The sequence below is a fragment of the Leptopilina boulardi genome, unplaced genomic scaffold (genome assembly GCF_019393585.1).
Source record: "Leptopilina boulardi isolate dan_hultmark-lab unplaced genomic scaffold, ZJU_Lbou_2.1 LbouV2_213, whole genome shotgun sequence".
NCBI classification, from domain to species: Eukaryota; Metazoa; Arthropoda; class Insecta; order Hymenoptera; family Figitidae; genus Leptopilina; species Leptopilina boulardi.
Window position 1 is genome coordinate 2,271,898 of NW_026137767.1, and position 18,158 is coordinate 2,290,055.

An 18,158-nucleotide genomic window follows, 5' to 3' on the forward strand; every position below is an offset into this window, starting at 1 on the left:
TGAATCAGAAGTAGCATGTTGTCTAGAAAAAGAATTAACTCTACAACGTTAATTTATCAATTGTATTAAGAAAATAATGCTATTTGTTGCAGGGCTTCTGGCGGCCGCGGACACGACGCACCTTTAAGCTCCGACCTCCAACTCGATAAGCCTCGTCCAATCCCATCACCAAGGTAACAAATTTAGATTTACAAAATAATTTCTTATAAAAATGTTACTCTCTAAATTATAATCAGTGAAAAAGCCACTGGCGTCGCAAAGCAGACACTAAATTCTAATTATATAGAATCAATGAAATTCAGAATACACAAAAATATTTTATACATTTTTTTTTATGGTCGGTAATGATGAATGTTTGCTTAAAAACCCTAATAAAGTATAAAAATTACTCACTAAAACTTATCTCTTCCAAAAATTGAATATAAAAGTTTTTTGGGTCGCTGATTACAAATCTGTGTTCAGATTTTCAAAATTCAAAAAGGCGTATCGAATTATTAAAAAATCTTTTGCTTTTATGAAATTTGGTATCCAGAGGTTTTTTGAATTGCTGATCAAGAATTTGACGTCACATTTAAATAATTAAATATTTTGAAATTTTACATCAGATTCGTGATCAGCGACACTAAAAACCTCTAGATATTAAGTTTCACGTGAATCTAACAGTTTTAAAAAAAATCCATTCCCAATATTGGATTTGACATTTTGAAATTTAAAAATTTGACTTCCGATATTTTCAATTTTGTTAATTTAAAGTCAATTTTTTTTTAATAATTCGGTCCGCTATTTTGAATTTTTGAAATTTGACCACAAATTCGTAGTCAGCGACTCCAAAAACCTTTGCATTTAAGTTTTAGGGACATTAGTTTAATTTAATATTTGTAATCATATTTTATGTTTTGCACGCATCACTAAAATAGAAATTATCTCCAGCTGAAATTTTTTTAAAAATCAATAGCACAAAAAATTCAATAACTATTATCTTGTTGACTGGTATTTCAATAATTTTTTTACATCTAATTTTAGCTAATAGTTTTATATGTAGAAATATTTGAATTAAAAAATTGTTTCTTTAATATTATAACACTGTCTCGATATTATTATTTATGAATATCATTTGAGATGATAGTTACCAACTGTTAATTGATATTTTCATTGTAAAATTTATCGACTGTTGCAGACAGATTCATCCATTGTATGGAGAAAAAGCTGGACTTTTAGGATATTGCGACTCTGTAGGTAATACAGAAAATTTTCCACCCGCACCCAATATTGTTGTTGAGGGTGGAAGAATTGAATTCATGCGCCCCTCGCAAGATGGTACTACGCTTCAAAGGAGGAACACGATTTCACGTGGTTCACAAACTTCAATCGATTACACCGAAAAGTCTGACCCAGCAAAGGTAAGAAAACTTTCTATTTATTTTTACAATTTTTTAAAATTATAATTTACGTTTAAAAATAGTGTTTTTTTAAACAGAAGATCCGTTTGTCGAATAGAAATCTTATCAAATGTTGCTTACATCACTAAGTTTAACTTTAAATCTTTTATTTAGATTCTTAATTCTTTTAATTTATACACCTCTCATTTTAAGTCGCGTATAATTTTTAATTATAAAATTCTTCTACATAAGAACAAACTTACAATTTTTTTTTTGATCTATAGCGAGGATTTTATTTTTCGTAATTATTACAAACTCCCTTCTAATTATGTATGCAATTAGCAGACCTGAAAAAATTACGCGTCTACATCTTTTTGCAGAATAACGCTGTCTTTTTACTCTTTCTTCCTTTGTTGATAAAAGTGAGAGCTTTAAAAATTCTAACGCTACCTCATATTCCCTGGGGTTTTAACTGCGCCTGAGATACGAATAATAAAAAAGGGTAGGCAGTTCAATGTTTCAACTCTTCATCATTTATGATTCGGAGAGACAGGTCATGATGGTCTCAGCACAGATTCATGAACTTGAACCCTTTCCTCAAACCCTTTGTGTTATATTCATTAAAGATAATTGATTTCCCCAATAGGGCGAACAGGATTTCCATATTAAATTGAATTTACAAAGTATATATATATGTATCTCTCTTCAATTTATACTCGTTGCGTTAACCTGTCTCTTCTTTTCTTGGTTATGCTCGGTGATTATTCTCAAATTAACGACATTTTACAAAATGTGCAGCTGCCACGTGCTGACAATGTAATTTTAACAATTTAACAAAATAATGTCGTTGTGATTCCTCATGTGGAATATTAAGTTTTGAAAAATTAGTCTTTAAAAACTTTATATAATGTTTCCCTGCTTTTTAAAGTAATTAATCACCTATGTAACTAATTTGTACCTTTACAAAAATGGTGCATTTAGATAACTCAAGACTGAGTCTAAAGCCATTCGTTTGTTTGACTGTATGAATGGCTTTTGTCTTTGTTCTGATATCTAAACCTACATGGTTTGTAGAATAAAATATATCGTAAGCGACACGTACTGTAAGACCTATTACGCTAATAATTAATGCTAAATTATAAATAAATTATTTTTCTTACATATATATACTTATATTTTCTTATATCATTTATTTTCTCTATTATACTATACCTAATATAGAAAATATGTAAATAAAAGTAAAATATTTATTTTTATTTAATATTTGTAACTCGCAAACTTAATATTTGTTTGTTACATTTTTTCGACAATATTATAAACTTAAAACCAAATTTAAAATATCAAAAGTTGTGATCTGACTAAAAGTCGTCTAATTTATCACTTACTTGTGAGTCGAGGTTATCCGAAAGAATCATTAATCCAAAGGATTTTTGCCTGGTTTAGTCTCTGTGTTATCGTGGAGCGTCCGCACAGTTTTTAAAAGTTCACTCGCACGAAAATGCTGGCGAAGTAGAAGAAAAAAAATGAGAAAAAAACTAACGGACGAAGGAAGCAGAAGGTGGAGTTAAGTACCTACATAAGGCTCTGGCACGTGACAAATTTCATAACCAAGAGAGAATCAGGCGTAAAGAGAGAGACCAAGAAACTTTCGGCTTTGGCGGCGGTCCTCTTTCAAGGGACGCCAATTCCAGTTGTTTCGTTTAAATGAGCGTGAAAGTATTTGCAACTGAGAGCCCAAGAAAATTATTCAACATAATATATTCAAACTTTAAATTGTGACCTGTTTGTTTTAACATCTATTTAACATCAAATGCTAAATGTTTTGATTTTATTTATTTCTTCTTAGAATATTAATTTTAAATAACATTTATTTATTATGAGAACAACTTGGTACAATTTTTTTTACATCAAAAGTCACCTACCACGTGTGTTAACAATAATTCCAATTAGATCACTCACCACATGAGTTGTTCAGTTCGAAGAAATATTATCAAATTAATTTTAATTGTCACTTACTGTACGAATCTTCGAAAAACAAGGAAAATTAATTTCAATCGTCATTTACTATATGAATCTTCATAAACCAAAGAAAATCAATTTATTTTCATCAAGGAGATGACATCCCTGTAATATCACAAATATCCCTAAGATATCAAATTGTTTGATAAATTCTTGTTAAATATAAATATAGTACAACTCTCTCTGCCTAACATTTTTGGGAAATTGACCTTTCATTAAGTAATTCTGACCTCGCAAATTAATGTAATATCGTTGCATCTTATTCAATACAACACAATATCCTCTGTATGAAAAAGATAAGCACAAACCGAACGGTGAAAGGATATCGCAGCAGTGATATAAACTGGCGTACGGTCAGCCTAGGGTTTCCTAAAGAAGAATATTTCTCTTTCTTAAGGCTGAATATCCTTCCTAAACATCATGATATAAAGAAAAGTTAAATTTCTATAAAATCCAATATTTCCCCCCTTGAAGTATACGGTCATTGTATGCGTATTTTAATATATTCTATTTTCTGCATATTTGAATTTTAACTTTTTTTTATTCAAGTTGATCGAGCTCTAAATTTTCTGAAAAATGTATTTATCAAAATTCCATGTTCAAGTTATTGTGTATCCCCTCACCCTCATTACAATTTCCTTGAGTGGATATGTGCTAATCTTTTTTTTAGAAACAGTTTTATTCTGCAATAAGCAACGGCGCCATTGGTAATATTTTCACAGGCTTATGGAGAACCTTCCTTTAGCTATCTGATTTATTGCAGTTTTTGAACGTGAAAGAAGAGCAAAAAAGGGGAAGAGGTTGCTTTTACAGCTATTATCGCCAAGCTTAATTCCTTTACCGTGTTTTTGATTACACTAAATTTAAAAAAAAAACCTTTAGAATTGTATCTAAAAGAAAATAAAAATAACACTTAATTCCTAAACATGTTGATTTATTATTCTTTTTCATTTACAATTATAATAAGTGCTCACGATATATCATCCATTTGCGTATAATGAGTTTTATAAATTGTAAATAAATTTTATTATATTTCAAATTAAAATTAATTTTGCATAACAGTTTGGCACCAGATTACAAAAAAAAAAAAAAAAAACGAGAGGGGTAAATAATTCGACAGGTTAGGAAAATGTTTTGGAAGGACAACATAATTTAGAGGAATTTATAAATATTTTGAAAACTATTATATTAGGTATATTTAATTCAATTTGTAAAAATTCGTTAATTAAAAGAAATTTAATATTTTAAGGTAGTATTACACTTTTCAAGCAGTAAAAAACGGGTTAGAAAAAAATTTTTTTCTCGCTTCTTAATTTATTTAAAGGAACAAATTTTTTTTTATAACATTATATGGCATTAAAACTTTTATAATAAATAAAATAAAATTTTTTTATTATCTCTCTTTGGTCACTAGAGGGCCTTAAAGTCAAGGCAAAAAAAAATTTGGGCAATCGGCGGACAGGCTACAGCCTCTCAGGGACATCGGATCTGAAAAAACAAAAAACCGTTTTGAAGCTGAGACATGTCATTAAGCATCCCCCCTAACCCCGATAAAACATATTGAAAATTAACGAAATGGCAGCGATTTAAAAAAAAAATGTCAAAAATTAGGTCTTTTTTGGTTAGTTTTTGGATTGTAGCTAAAATCCAAAAAGAAATAGATAATTGGATTTAGGGGGGATGCTTAAAGAATTTAATTACGAAAAAAATGATATTTTTTTCAAAAAAATTGGTTCATTAGAACTCGAGTTATGCTGTCCGCCAGTTTCAAAAACAACGTTTCGAGAAAAACTCGATTAAGGCCCTCTAGTGACCAAAGAGAGATAATAAAAAAATTTTATTTTATTTATTATAAAAGTTTTAATGCCATATAATGTTATAAAAAAAAAATTTGTTCCTTTAAATAAATTAAGAAGCGAGAAAAAAATTTTTTTCTAAACCCGTTTTTTACTGCTTGAAAAGTGTAATACTACCTTAAATGTTAATATACTTTTTCAACTGCGACAGAAAATATAAATTCTCATCTAAAACTATAAAATTTTGAATTGGAAAATAAATATTTCTTTGAATGATTTAATCCTTGGCAGTAATTACGAATATTAATTATTCGATAATTATGCTTCATTAGACAATAATAAATACACTAATTAAATTATAATTTTTAACTGAATAGAAAATACGTTTTATCAATCCGACGTGAATATAATTCACAATTTATTTTGTTTTGCAAATAAATAATTTTTATTACTAATAGTAATGTTGTCAAAATAAAGTCCTTGACAAACTTAAGTTATTGTTAAATCTCATTGAAAGGATTCCGACTTCTTTTTACAAAAGGATTCTATCTCTTCCGAAGTCGACGGTAAATTATGCCATTACATTGAAAAAAGGGAGACTTCCTCTTTCGGTGTACGTGTTCAGGAGTGTCCTAAATTTTATTGAAAAACCCCTAACGAATGCCAAAGTATCGTTTCCAAAAAATGTGTTTTTTAAGGTTAAAAGATTTAATTGGACGTTGAAAGTGTTTTATTAGTGTATTATAGTTAGGTATAACTTTTTCTTATTTTTTAAATCGAAATTATAAGTTGATTATTTACTATTTAAAATTGAAATCAGATTAGAATAAATTTAATAAACTTTAATTATGGTGATTGAATGAAATAATAAGGAGTCATGAAAGAAAATTAACACCATATATATTAACTTCAAATTTATTATAAAGAATTGAACTCTAAATTTTATACAAGGACTCATTCATTCATTCTGATTTTATATTTTGACTAATTAATTCAGTTCAAAAGTTGGTAATTATCATTTTTTGCTCTCCGAAATATTAATTAACCGCAAGCTAGCCATTAAATTATTTATGAAATATCATTATTAATGAAGTACATACATTTAATACACAAAAATGTTATTTTAAAATATTCGGAGCTGTGGGAAAGAGGTATCGTTATAAAATTTAAGAGAATAATAATAAGCATTCTCAAATGATGATCATTTTGAATTTCACTTCACATGAATAAGTTATTTACAAATCTCATAGGAGAAAACGTAATCTTTAATTAGATTTCAAAATTAATTCAACAACAATTTTTGAGGTACGACAAAACTTTGGTTACGACCTTCAATGTTCCTGTTGCAATACTGCCGTACCATTGTCACCATATCTTAATTCTTGTACCTTGATCCTTTAACTTAGCAATCATATGAATATCCGCAGATAGTTAACTTTTATTTACTAACATCAACCCAATATTTATTGATATTTTCAATTAAGTTAAATCGGAGAGCATAGAGAAAATAATGCTGTGTGTACTATTTATTAATAAATTTTGTATTTTTAAATAAAATTTAGGACACAATATAACAAAGAAAATTGTTAAGTATTTAACGAGGCAAGGAGATGAACTAATTCAAAAGGCGTAACAAGATCAATTATTGTGCATTAGAGGTGTTGATACGAGTGAGTGTTTAGAGAGATGGGGTGTTTCCCAGCCACGGTTTTCGAATTATGAACTCTCTGCGCAGTGAAACAGAAAACACAAAGAAATGATATTTAAATTTTATTCAAGTATTTATAAATTTTCAAAATAATAAGTTACATTATTATTGAATATACAGACAATGAATATCATGCAATGAGAAGAAAATCCAAACTGAAATGTCTATCATGAAATATATGTAGTTTTCATGTTTTACAATATTGGAATGATATAACAGTTGAAGTCGAGTGGATCATCACGTCGTATACTGTAACCTAGCGTATCCACATATATATATATAACACAAAAATGGAACGAGACGAAATGTATGCTATTCTGATGGTCAGTCTCATATCGTATCCATTGTATTGTACACGTATGTATGTGGATGTGATATAGAATAGCAGTTTTGACAGACAGCATCAATAAGCGTTTTCAATACTCGATGGAGTCTCTAAATTGTCAAAGCAAATTAACAACGTTGCTACTGCTGCTGCTTCTGTCACTTTTACGCATGTCCATTACGAAAACTGCAGACAAATTCATATATTGTTTGCTTTTGAATTCGGCAAGTTGCACCATACATTTCAAAGCTTCAACAATCGTTAGTTTTTGTATCGAATAATGGAGATTTGATTTTAACTATAATAATCTTGTCAGCTTTTCTTGCTTTTAACTAAAAAAAACTGTAATTGAACTGTATTCACGGATTATATTTTAGTGACTGGGGCGAAAAAGGACAGCCATTGTTGGCATTTGCAGTACGAGTGTCAGTTAAGGGTAACTTTTGGATTCGGTGACTCTAAAATCCTTTGAGTAATAAGTTTTGAGCGAATCCGATGAAATTAAAATTTTTTTACTCACTATATTTTGACAACCGTATTTTTCATATATTATAAAAATGAACTCTCTTTACCGTTTAATTTTTTATCTCAGTTATCATTTAATCTTAAAACTTTGTTAAATAAGTTTTCTCTTTGTAAGTATATTTTTTATATTCTGTTTCAAATATATATATATATATATAATCGCACGTTTGTGTGATATAAAATAATTCATGAATATAACGACATTTAATTAACCATGTCATGGTTGTTTCCTAGTTAGTTGAAGCTATTAATTAGCGCCTTCATTGAATGGAAAAAGATGTGGAAGGTTTTTAAAAGGAACTTGAGAAAAAGTCGCAACTTGTAACGAGAAGGGAATGAATTATCTATAAAGGCATGATGACTTTAAACCGCGCAGACGAGGTCATGACCTTTCACCTTCTTGACAATAAATATGTAATTAGTAAATAGCACTACCGTGGAAGCACTTCTTATATTAAGAAGAAATATTCAGCAGTATATAATAAAGATCAACTTTCTCATTTTGACATTATCCTACTTAATATCGGAAACTCATTAACCGGTAGTCACGAACTTCTATATATCTTCGTTGTAACACTATGTAGATCGCGTTAATTAGAGGCATGCAATTACTCGTAAATAATTTGACAATTATTGTGCACCAATTAACAGATATATACAATAAGGTTTATATAATTAATGTACTTGGAAAAAAATATATATCGTATAAATTTTTCGGTTCACAGACTATAACATAAATTGTACCTATACGTTAATTGGGAGAGAAAAATGAAAATTCCCTTTATTCTCCATAATCTATATATGTAAACGAACGCTCTCTCCCAGGAGAACCTCAATAATTATTAGTATATCATCAAAAAATGCATTCCAAGTACACAAAAGAATTAATTATTAAACGGTTCGGTAAAAGTGTCTCAAAATCTGTGTAAAAAGTAAAGAGTGATCATCAGTTCCCCAAAAGAAAATAAAAAGTCCACTATTTCTGCTCTCTAATTTCCAAAATCATTTTTCTTTTCAAAACTTAAAGGAAAAAATGCACAACGAGCAAATTTTTTATCCTTTCAGAAATTAGAATATTTTTTTCAAAGTTTGTATAACTATAAAATGATCCAAATTATTTTTTAATAAGTAAAATTGTTGGTAATAACAAAAACTAATTGTCCTTGTGTTTAGAATGCATAATTAAATCAAAAACAGAATAAAATTTGCAAGTTATTATTAAAGTTTTTACAAGACTAAAAAAAAAAGATTTTAAATTAGAGAAACTGATGAATACTAAGTTTGAAAGATAAATATAGGTGTCAGAACAAAGGTGTTTGCAGTAAGTATAAATTGAATACAGCTTAGCTATTAAAGTCTTAATAAATTTTAGTAAATAACAACTGCAACGTATTAACGTAGATATTTTTAAAGCATACTTTCCATAATAAATTATTATACTTGTGGGTCATAGCTTCCGGAAACAACGTTCAGCAAGGCTTATTATAAATTCAATATTTATTTCTTAGCTAATGCATTCATATTTCTGGAATGACAGTATTCTGTCACAAAAAAATATTCAACTGTAGGTGATTTTAGTAGTTGTTTGATATTTAAAAAATTTCATATAAACTTTTTTTTAAATAGTATATCCTGTGACATGATAATTTTGACACGTCACAACCCAAGTTAAAGTTGTCTTAATATTAAATTATGAAATTGTATTAAATACCTATAAACTCTATCCCTCCTTTTTGGAAACTATTATGACAAATCTCTGCTCCACGTCTTGATGTCGATAAATAGATTATTTTTTATTTGTTTACTGAGTTTGTATGTTAATAGTTATGATAAGTTTATTAATTTTATTATCCGATACTAGTAATATTAATATAGTTTAAATGTTAAACTCTTACATTTCTTAAAAAAAATTATTTGAAAGCCAAAAATACAAGATAAAATTTATTTGTTGTATTTTATTTTTTAAAAAAATATGCCTTTAAACTTTTGACTAAATTTTCAAATGAATTTAAAAACAAATTTCGATTTTTTTATATATTATTAATTGTTAAGTATACTATAAGTTTAGCAAAATAAATACTGTAATTGATTGATTTCTAAAATGAGATTACCTAGAAAAAATGTGTTAACCCTTCATCATTGAAATTAAAGTAATTCTACAATTACATATAACATTTTCATCCTTATTTTCTGTTTTACTCTTTGCTGCTTAGTACTTGACCCAAAAAAAAGTAATCTTAAATTTAGAGGAAAATTCCTCTTCTAAAATCCTCTGAATATTTCCTCTTAAAATACGAATATTCCATTTGACTGTAGAATATTTTTATTCTTTGTTGTAATGGAACAATGACAAAAGGAGTACTTTTGCATTTTCCTCTTCAATTACGATTTTCCTGTTTAAATTTAGTATATTTGAAAAAAGGAAAAGTAAATACATGATATCGATTACATTTTTTTCCTGTTTGACATTTGCGCTTTTGTTTTTCGAAACTGTCAATTTTGTCATAATAATGTTGTGTTATAAATCGAAAGACTAAAATGGAAAAGAGACTCGAAGATTTACTAAATGATTTAAATCTTGGTGGATATATTGAATGGAGGTATAAATACAGAAAATATAACCTCTCGATGAATCTTCATTTCTTACTAATTTTCTTAAATATTTGCGTCGAACTTGTTTCATATTTGCAACTGGCTATAGCATTTTTTATTATTATTGTAATTAAATCTAATGTATTGATGCTCAGCAAAAAGCAAGAAATATTTTTCAGAAATGTTTAATTAAAAACCAATATTTCATTCTTTATTCCAGGAATCTATTATAATTTACCTTTTTTGAATGTAAATAATTAAATCTTATTAAATATTTATTATATTATTCAAATTTAAAAAAATTATTGGTTCTCTTGACATTAATAACACTAGCAATTTTTTTTGTTGAGGTTTTGATATCAACATTTAATTCAATGTGTCAAAACTGTACTTTATTATCAATACATAACCATTATTGTCTAATAATTTATTCAAAACCTGTGTAATACGGTTATTTTCAACTTGTCAAAATATTAGAATATTATTCTTCCTTTAAGAGGATTTTTTCGAGAGGAAAATCCTTCTAAATTAAGATTATTACTTTTGATACCAAAATTAAGAGGAAAATATGCATTACATTTAGAGGAATCTTCTAGAATGAAGATTACTTTTTTTAATAGGATATATTTAATCCTTTATGCGCAGATTCTAACTAGTCACTTTTGTTTAGTCCTATTCGCAGTCAATCTTCTATTAATTTTATTTATTCTTTTCTGTCTTCTACCCCATGATACCTGACTAAATAAAATTTTCGTCCATATAGAGTTATTTTTCGCTGATAGTCCTGAAGAAGGATCTTCTTCACTGACCGACCGATTGCGCTTATTTTCAATAGAATCTTCATTTTATCGATTAATTTAGACTCTTTTCGTTTCCTTTTTTCTTCTTCTTTTGACATATTCATAGTATCGATTTGTAACATTTCGATTTCTAGTTTACTGTGCATCATTTGATTTATCGTAAAAATAGTTGTCTCTCGAGATTTTTTTATTTCTTTTAACCTCTTTTCTACCTTAGCCCTCAATTCTGGTGAAATAGGTTTGATTTCCTCTGATTTTTACTGATTGTACATATTTCTTTATGTTTACTTCCTATTTTCATAGTAAAAATAAAAAGGAACTATTAAATAAACTTTAAATTCCTTGTTTTATATAGTTCACATTAAAATATTGAAATTTAAAAAATCTCGAAAATAATATTTTATTTATTTCACCTGAGTAGTAATTCGAACTCACATCATGTTACAACTATGACTCTTCGTTTCTAGCACTTGAAAATGACCTTTTATATCGTATTTTTTTTATTGTTAACATTATTTAGGCCTTACATTGTAAAAAAAATTTATTAATTAACAATTGTTAATAAAAAAATCTAAAATTTGAAAATTATGTCATCTTTAATGAACTTTCAAACTTTAATTTTATTCTGACATATTTATTTTTCTTAATGAACGTGTTATAGTCTGTAAAATGATATCTACTCGCGTATCATTTCTTTCACTTCCAGCAATGTTATTTCAAGGAAGTTTGACCGTATTATTAAAAAAACCAGAGCTTGCCGATATGCAAGGGTAGCTACTGTCTCTGAGTTCGACGTTAGCAAACCACAAAAAAAAATTCTACTCGCGGACTTTACAAAAACCCAAAAAAAAATTTTTTGTCTGAAAATTAAAAACATTAAAACATGGGAACAATAAACAAATCTTTTATTTTTAACAATTATTTATAGTATAAGAATTAAATTTTTTTCACCATTTTTTATCAGAAATTAATGTGTACTTCTAAGTGTGTTTTTAACTCATTTGTGTTCTCAGAAAGAAAATTTATTTTTAACTCTTTACTCATGTCTCATCTCTTTTTCTCCTTAAAACAATTTTCCAAATATATGAAAGATGAATCCCACCGCTGCCACCATTTTGTTAAAGAAGGAAGTTAATTTAACAAAAATTAACAATTTTAAAACATATAGCAATATTTAAAAATCTGTTCAAAAGTTAGTATTATCAATTCCGCTTATAGGTAGGCGTGAATTGCTCTTCGCTAAACAGAACTTTAGAAAAGGGTAGTGGGCTACCTCTCAGTAAACTATCAAATAAAATCAAATAAAAGGAGTCGAATTAAAATAGTACACTATTTTATTCAATAAAACCCCAAAAGCTTTAAAAAAAATTCTTCATTATAAATCTTTTTTAAAAAAATGATTTACCAAATTAATGTCCCAAATAAATTTAAATATTACAAACGTTTTATTTTACAATTCAACAACAAAGCAAAACTAAGCTACTTGACTTACGTCGAGTCTCACAAACAACGATGCATATATTTTGCGAATATCTCCTTTTTAAATATTTGAACTTGTTTTCTGTTATCGTTGTTTTGTTTCTCTCGCCAACTGGGCCTACTTTTTTCTGTTTGTAAACCCCAATGAATTGTAAATATCGGCGACAAAACTTTAAATTTATAACCAGATACATGCATCTCATATACCTATAAAAGAATGAAATTATTTATAAATTATATTATATAGCGAAAAACAGTGATTAGAATAGAAATAGAAGAAGATATTTGATAGTACAGGAATTGTTAATCAACAGAAATAGATTTTTAAAAAATATTAAAATTGATAGGATTTTTATTTCCTATACTTCCAACAGGGCTTATGATAATTTTCTATTAGAGTAACTCCAGGTCAACCGTGTCAAAAAATTTTTATTGACTTTCTAAAATGTTAAAACTTTTATGAAAGTCTGTAGTTTATAATAAAACAAAAAAACACTTTTAACCGTTTTTTGAAATTTTCAATTTTTGTTAGTTTTTTTTGCATAAACAAAATTTAACAACATTTTAAAGAAAAATTAATAACTCAACAACCGTTTACATTAAATTGATGAAACTTATACTGATTATATAAAAAATTGTCCTCTTTTCAATGAATATAATTGCAAAATTGTAAACCTAAAAATTCGATATTTTTAATAACAATTTTATAAACAATTTACATTATTTATGTGTTCTACCCCTCTGATTGTGATGAAACTTAAATAAAGTGTACATGGCAGTCTTCTCTTTAAATTCCAAAAAGAAAAAATTTGTATTTTCCACTAGAAGTGTATTAAACGAATTTTTTATTGTGACGCGCGCCAACCGCCGCGCCATGTCACTGTAAGCAGGGTTGCGACAACCTACGCTGCACTTAGGCTTTAAGGAATCTAAAGAAAATGAAGCTAATAATATATATTTAAAATTTACGAATCCGGTGTCCGTTTTTTAAAATTCAAAATGGCGGATCCAATATGGCCGACGATTTTTGAAAAAACTTAACGTATTCATCTAAAATTGTTACTCGGGGGTTTTCTGGGTCGCTGATTACGAATCCGGTGTACGTTTTTCAAAATTCAAAATGGCAGATCCAATATGGCGGAAGAATTAAAAAAAATCCTTCGGTATTGCTTAAAAATCATTACTCGGGGGTTTTTGGAGTTGCTGATTACAAATCTGATGATACTTTTTTTTAAATTCCAAATGGCGGATATATTGGATCTGCCATTTTGAAGAACTGACTTTAAATTAGCAATCAGCGACCCCAAAAACCTAAGAATACCCAGTAATACTTTAATTAAATTAATTAATTTTTTTGTACTGTACACTCAAATTCACCCTGTCGAAAAAGGTGCCACAACACAACTTTTTATGAGCTATTTATGTATTTATGTAAAAGATAAAATATTTTTTGCAATTATATTTGCAAAATATTACAATTATAATTTAGAAATAATTATTGAATATCCTGCTATTAAATCTTGTTTTTTATGGTATTTAAGCAGCTGAGTCTCTCGGACTCAGCTCAGGCACAAACATCAAAAAATGAACTCAGGCACGTGAGGGTTAACACAGGTGAATTCAACTAAGGAACGGTAGTAGAATTTTTATTAATAGACAAAAAATGTAAACCACTTCTTTATGCGCATCAAGCTCAAGCACGTTTGGATGTTCGGCAGGTGAGGCGCTCACGGTGATATGGCGCGCGTCACAATAAAAAATTCGTTTACTACACTTTTAGTGGAAAATACAAATTTTTTCTTTTTGGAATTTAAAGAGAATACTGCCATGTACACTTCATTTAAGTTTCATCCCAATCAGAGGGGTAGAATACATAAATAATATAAATTGTTTATAAAATTGTTATTAAAAATATCGAATTTTTAGGTTTACAGTTTTGCAATTATATTCATTGAAAAGAGGACAATTTTTTATATAATCAGTATAAGTTTCATCAATTTAATGTAAACGGTTGTTGAGTTATTAATTTTTCTTTAAAATGTTAAATTTGGTTTATGCAAAAAAAAACTAACAAAAATTGAAAATTTCAAAAAACGGTTAAAAGTGTTTTTTGTTTTATTATAAACTACAGATTTTTATAAAAGTTTTACCATTTTAGAAAAATCAATGAAAATTTGTTGACGAAGTTGACCGGGAGTTACTCATTATTAAATATTTTAATTTAACATTAACTAAAATTGTAATAAGTAGTATTACCTGAGAATTTCTCGTATACCCATAACCCATAAATCTCTCATCATGTGAAGGTACAGTATCTTTGGCAACATAAAACGGTTCATAGAGAAATTCAAAATTCGTCACATCATGACTTATGTAAATTTTGCCATTTTTTAAATTTTCATGATTTGGATTACCTGAATTAACGTCCATAGCCCATCTAAAATTTCTTCTTTTTTTAAAAATGCATTTTTTACATAAATAGAAATATATTATTTTTAAAATGTAAAATTACCTTGAATAATTTGTGGCAAAGTGACTGTAAATAAAAACTTTTTGATGAAATGGTCGTGCAAGACCTTTTTCAGCAAGATAAATTAATTCTGATTTATTTTGTGGAAATCTAACTCTTGGAACTAATTCATAAGTTGGTATCACATATGCACATTTTTCGCAATTATCAGCTAATAGAAATTCTTCTAAAACTACCGCCATATTATGACTAGGTACAATATCAACATCAGTCAAAAAAACATAATCAGATTGACAATTTTTTCTCGCCAAATTCCTCATATGATTTTGTGGATATACATTGCTTATCCTCCAATTTAATTGCTCTTCAGATATTTCACTTAATAATGAATTTAATGTTGCCTCAGGTTTTGAGCAATCACTATTTTCTGGCATATCAAAAACATTTGGTTGTTTTGAAAGTAATTTCGATTTTGGTATTGTCAATGAAAATGTAACTTGATTTTTAATTGGTTCATAACATTTTTTCAAATAAATAAGATATTTTTGTAAAATTTGAAATTCTTCATCACCAGCGACAAATATTGAAATGGAAATTGGTCCTGACCAATGATATACAACTGGAACTAAGGAATGTAATTTTTCAACTGATGTTTGTGTTGCGAGACAAACTTTAGATTTTTTTGATAAGTCAATATATTTATCACCAACTAATATTGAATCAAATGTTTTATAAAGACGTTTTGAATCCCATCTACCTAGTTGAATATTTAATTTTAAAATATCATCTTCCTTTGGAAGTTCATCTTGTTGGGGACACAATTTTTCAGGAATGTCATCTTTTTGCGATGATTGCAAATTCCATTCTGTGACAAAGTTTAAATCTAATTCTTTGTCAGTATTGAAAGGAATACATGTTTCTGATAGTAGTAATAAAAAGGTCAATAAAATATTTGACAAAACAAGTACAATCACGAATATAAAGCTCAAATTCCGTGGTCGACATCCGAACTAAAACAAAGGAGAAATATTTCATTTTAAGAAAGATTAATTATTGTCCAATTTTTCTTCTCTAATTTTGAATAATATCCAGAAATTTTAATTTTAAGGAACATCCAGAGAAAAATATAACGTGCAAAAATTGTTTTTATAATAAATTCAATAAAATATGGTAATTAGTTATAAAAATTATATTTTTTCAAATTAATCCCTACAAAATATTAAGATATAATAAAATTTCTGTTTATTAATTTATAAAGAATTGTTTATTAATTTTTTTTGTCAAATTCTAATAATGTCAATATTCTCAAATTAGTTATTTGATATTAATTGTAAAATAATTTTCTAGTACAATGCAAATGTAAAAAAAGAAATTAATAAATAATTAGAAAATTATAGTCATATATCTTTTATATCTAACCTGAAACATTGATGTACGTTGTCACGTTCGTTGACTAATTTTTCCTAGGAATTTAGTTTTTTTCAATAATTTATTTTCACTATTCATTTAAAGAATACACTGTGTATCCATAACATTTTTTTCAAATACGTACGTAAATTACAGTACAAGTCCGATAAGATTCCGTCCGTTGAGTTTCCCTTCCCCTCATCCCGACATCACACCAACATTCACTCTAATTAGATGTTCCCACTACTGAGCCTGCCCACCTTCACTTGATTTTCAAATAATTTTCAAATTTACTGTACACATGCGCACATGAAACTTTGATCCTTAGAAGGGGCATCCGTTAAGTTTTCAATTCCTAGAATTTTCCACTCCTACAGCCCCGAACTCGGAAACTTAACGGACTTGTACTGTAATTAAAAGAATTATGAATAGCCGATGTGCATAGTGTATAATTGATTACGTCTTTTGTGTATGTCAACTTGGATCCTCCATATTGTGGTGCACGCAACTTGGATCGATTTTTCAGGGAGCATTTTTCGAACGCGTTCATATTATCTTATCCATATACCAGGTCATGGCCAAATATACATAATAAACGTGATATTCACTTTTTATTTAATATTATTTTTAAATTACTCCAAAATATACATATTCAGTAGAGTGTCAAACAAAAAACGATTTACTCAATTACTTTCAATTGCAGTAATAGTCCTGGTGATTACAAAATGCCGTAACCCAAATGGATTGAAGTTAGGTAGACATTCAGTAATTCACTAAAAGAAAAGTGATTAATCGATAGAATGTAGATGACGTCGGACCACACTTCGATTGTTATTAGCCACTTTCATATTTTGATGTTCAATCACAGAAAAAATTTGGACTCGTATTTGTTGCATCTCAAAATGAATTCATGTTAAACGACATGGAACGTGTCGCCATCTGCCTGTCTCATTTTTTATGCGTATCAAATTGAGTATAAATTTTGTACTCAATTTGAGATTTGGTTTTTTCTGTGATGCCAACTGTCTCCTTGATTTCACACATTTTGATGTTTGATACCACTTTGGATGTTTGGTTCCATACCTTCTGTCTATTTGTATGCCACCACTTTTTATTGGTTTTGTGAAACAATTTTATTTTGTTGTTGTCTTCTCATGCACACACACTCACAGGACATCTCTCCTTTTGGCAGTCACCACCGATTTATACACCAACTTATTCGTTGACTTGATCACGTCAACGGATATAACATCGAAAGACTCGAAACAAATTGTTATTAACTATTAGATTGACAATCAATTGGATAACAATGCCAAATAATCCAATATTAGTCTCATTAAGTTAAAGAAGAATTCCTGGATCCTTCTTTTGTAAAATCACTCGTATTTAGTTTAAAGTCTATTTTGTTTAGTATTTTTGGATTTTAGAATTTTGCGTTAATGTTTAAATTTTGTTATTTTACATTAATCTTGTTTCATTTTGAGATAATTTTAAATTTTAATCATTATGATGCCTTGCCATCGCCATAGTAAAATTTTTAATATCTCACAATCTGTAAACTTTTGAATTACATTGAAATAAGAACAAATCACGAAGTTTGATCAAAATATTTGTTAACGCATCAGACGATTTGTAGGCAGCATCACTAACAGAAGGGC

The 18,158-nt window shown here is 28.0% G+C and overlaps 2 protein-coding genes across 8 annotated transcripts in view; one reads left to right on the forward strand and one right to left on the reverse strand.

Moving 5' to 3' along the window:
* LOC127279006 (uncharacterized) overlaps nt 1–18,158 on the forward strand; it is a 260,715-nt gene that overhangs the window by 71,383 nt on the left and 171,174 nt on the right. For all 7 annotated transcript variants that reach the window (XR_007842583.1, XM_051301055.1, XM_051301056.1 and 4 more), the window contains exons 3-4: nt 93–173; nt 1,178–1,400. Coding sequence is in view for 6 of the 7 variants with exons in the window: in XM_051301055.1 (XP_051157012.1) it covers nt 93–173; nt 1,178–1,400 (304 nt within the window). In the remaining variant the exon portion in view is untranslated. The remainder of the gene's footprint in view (nt 1–92; nt 174–1,177; nt 1,401–18,158) is intronic.
* On the reverse strand, nt 12,567–16,650 carry LOC127279007 (beta-1,4-glucuronyltransferase 1-like). The gene is made up of 4 exons (XM_051301060.1): nt 16,513–16,650; nt 15,136–16,103; nt 14,880–15,060; nt 12,567–12,830 (listed from the first exon to the last, which is right to left on the reverse strand). Exons 1-4 carry the CDS (start codon nt 16,519–16,521, stop codon nt 12,645–12,647), a joined length of 1,344 nt encoding a protein of 447 aa, XP_051157017.1. The 5' UTR covers nt 16,522–16,650; the 3' UTR covers nt 12,567–12,644.

Excerpts from the sequence above, each read along its gene's own strand:
- LOC127279007 (XM_051301060.1), bottom strand. Across the intron at positions 15,061-15,135 it reads TTTGCCACAAATTATTCAAG|ATGGGCTATGGACGTTAATT; the intron begins GTAATTTTACAT and ends AAGAAATTTTAG. Across the intron at positions 12,831-14,879 it reads GGTATACGAGAAATTCTCAG|GTATATGAGATGCATGTATC; the intron begins GTAATACTACTT and ends ATTCTTTTATAG.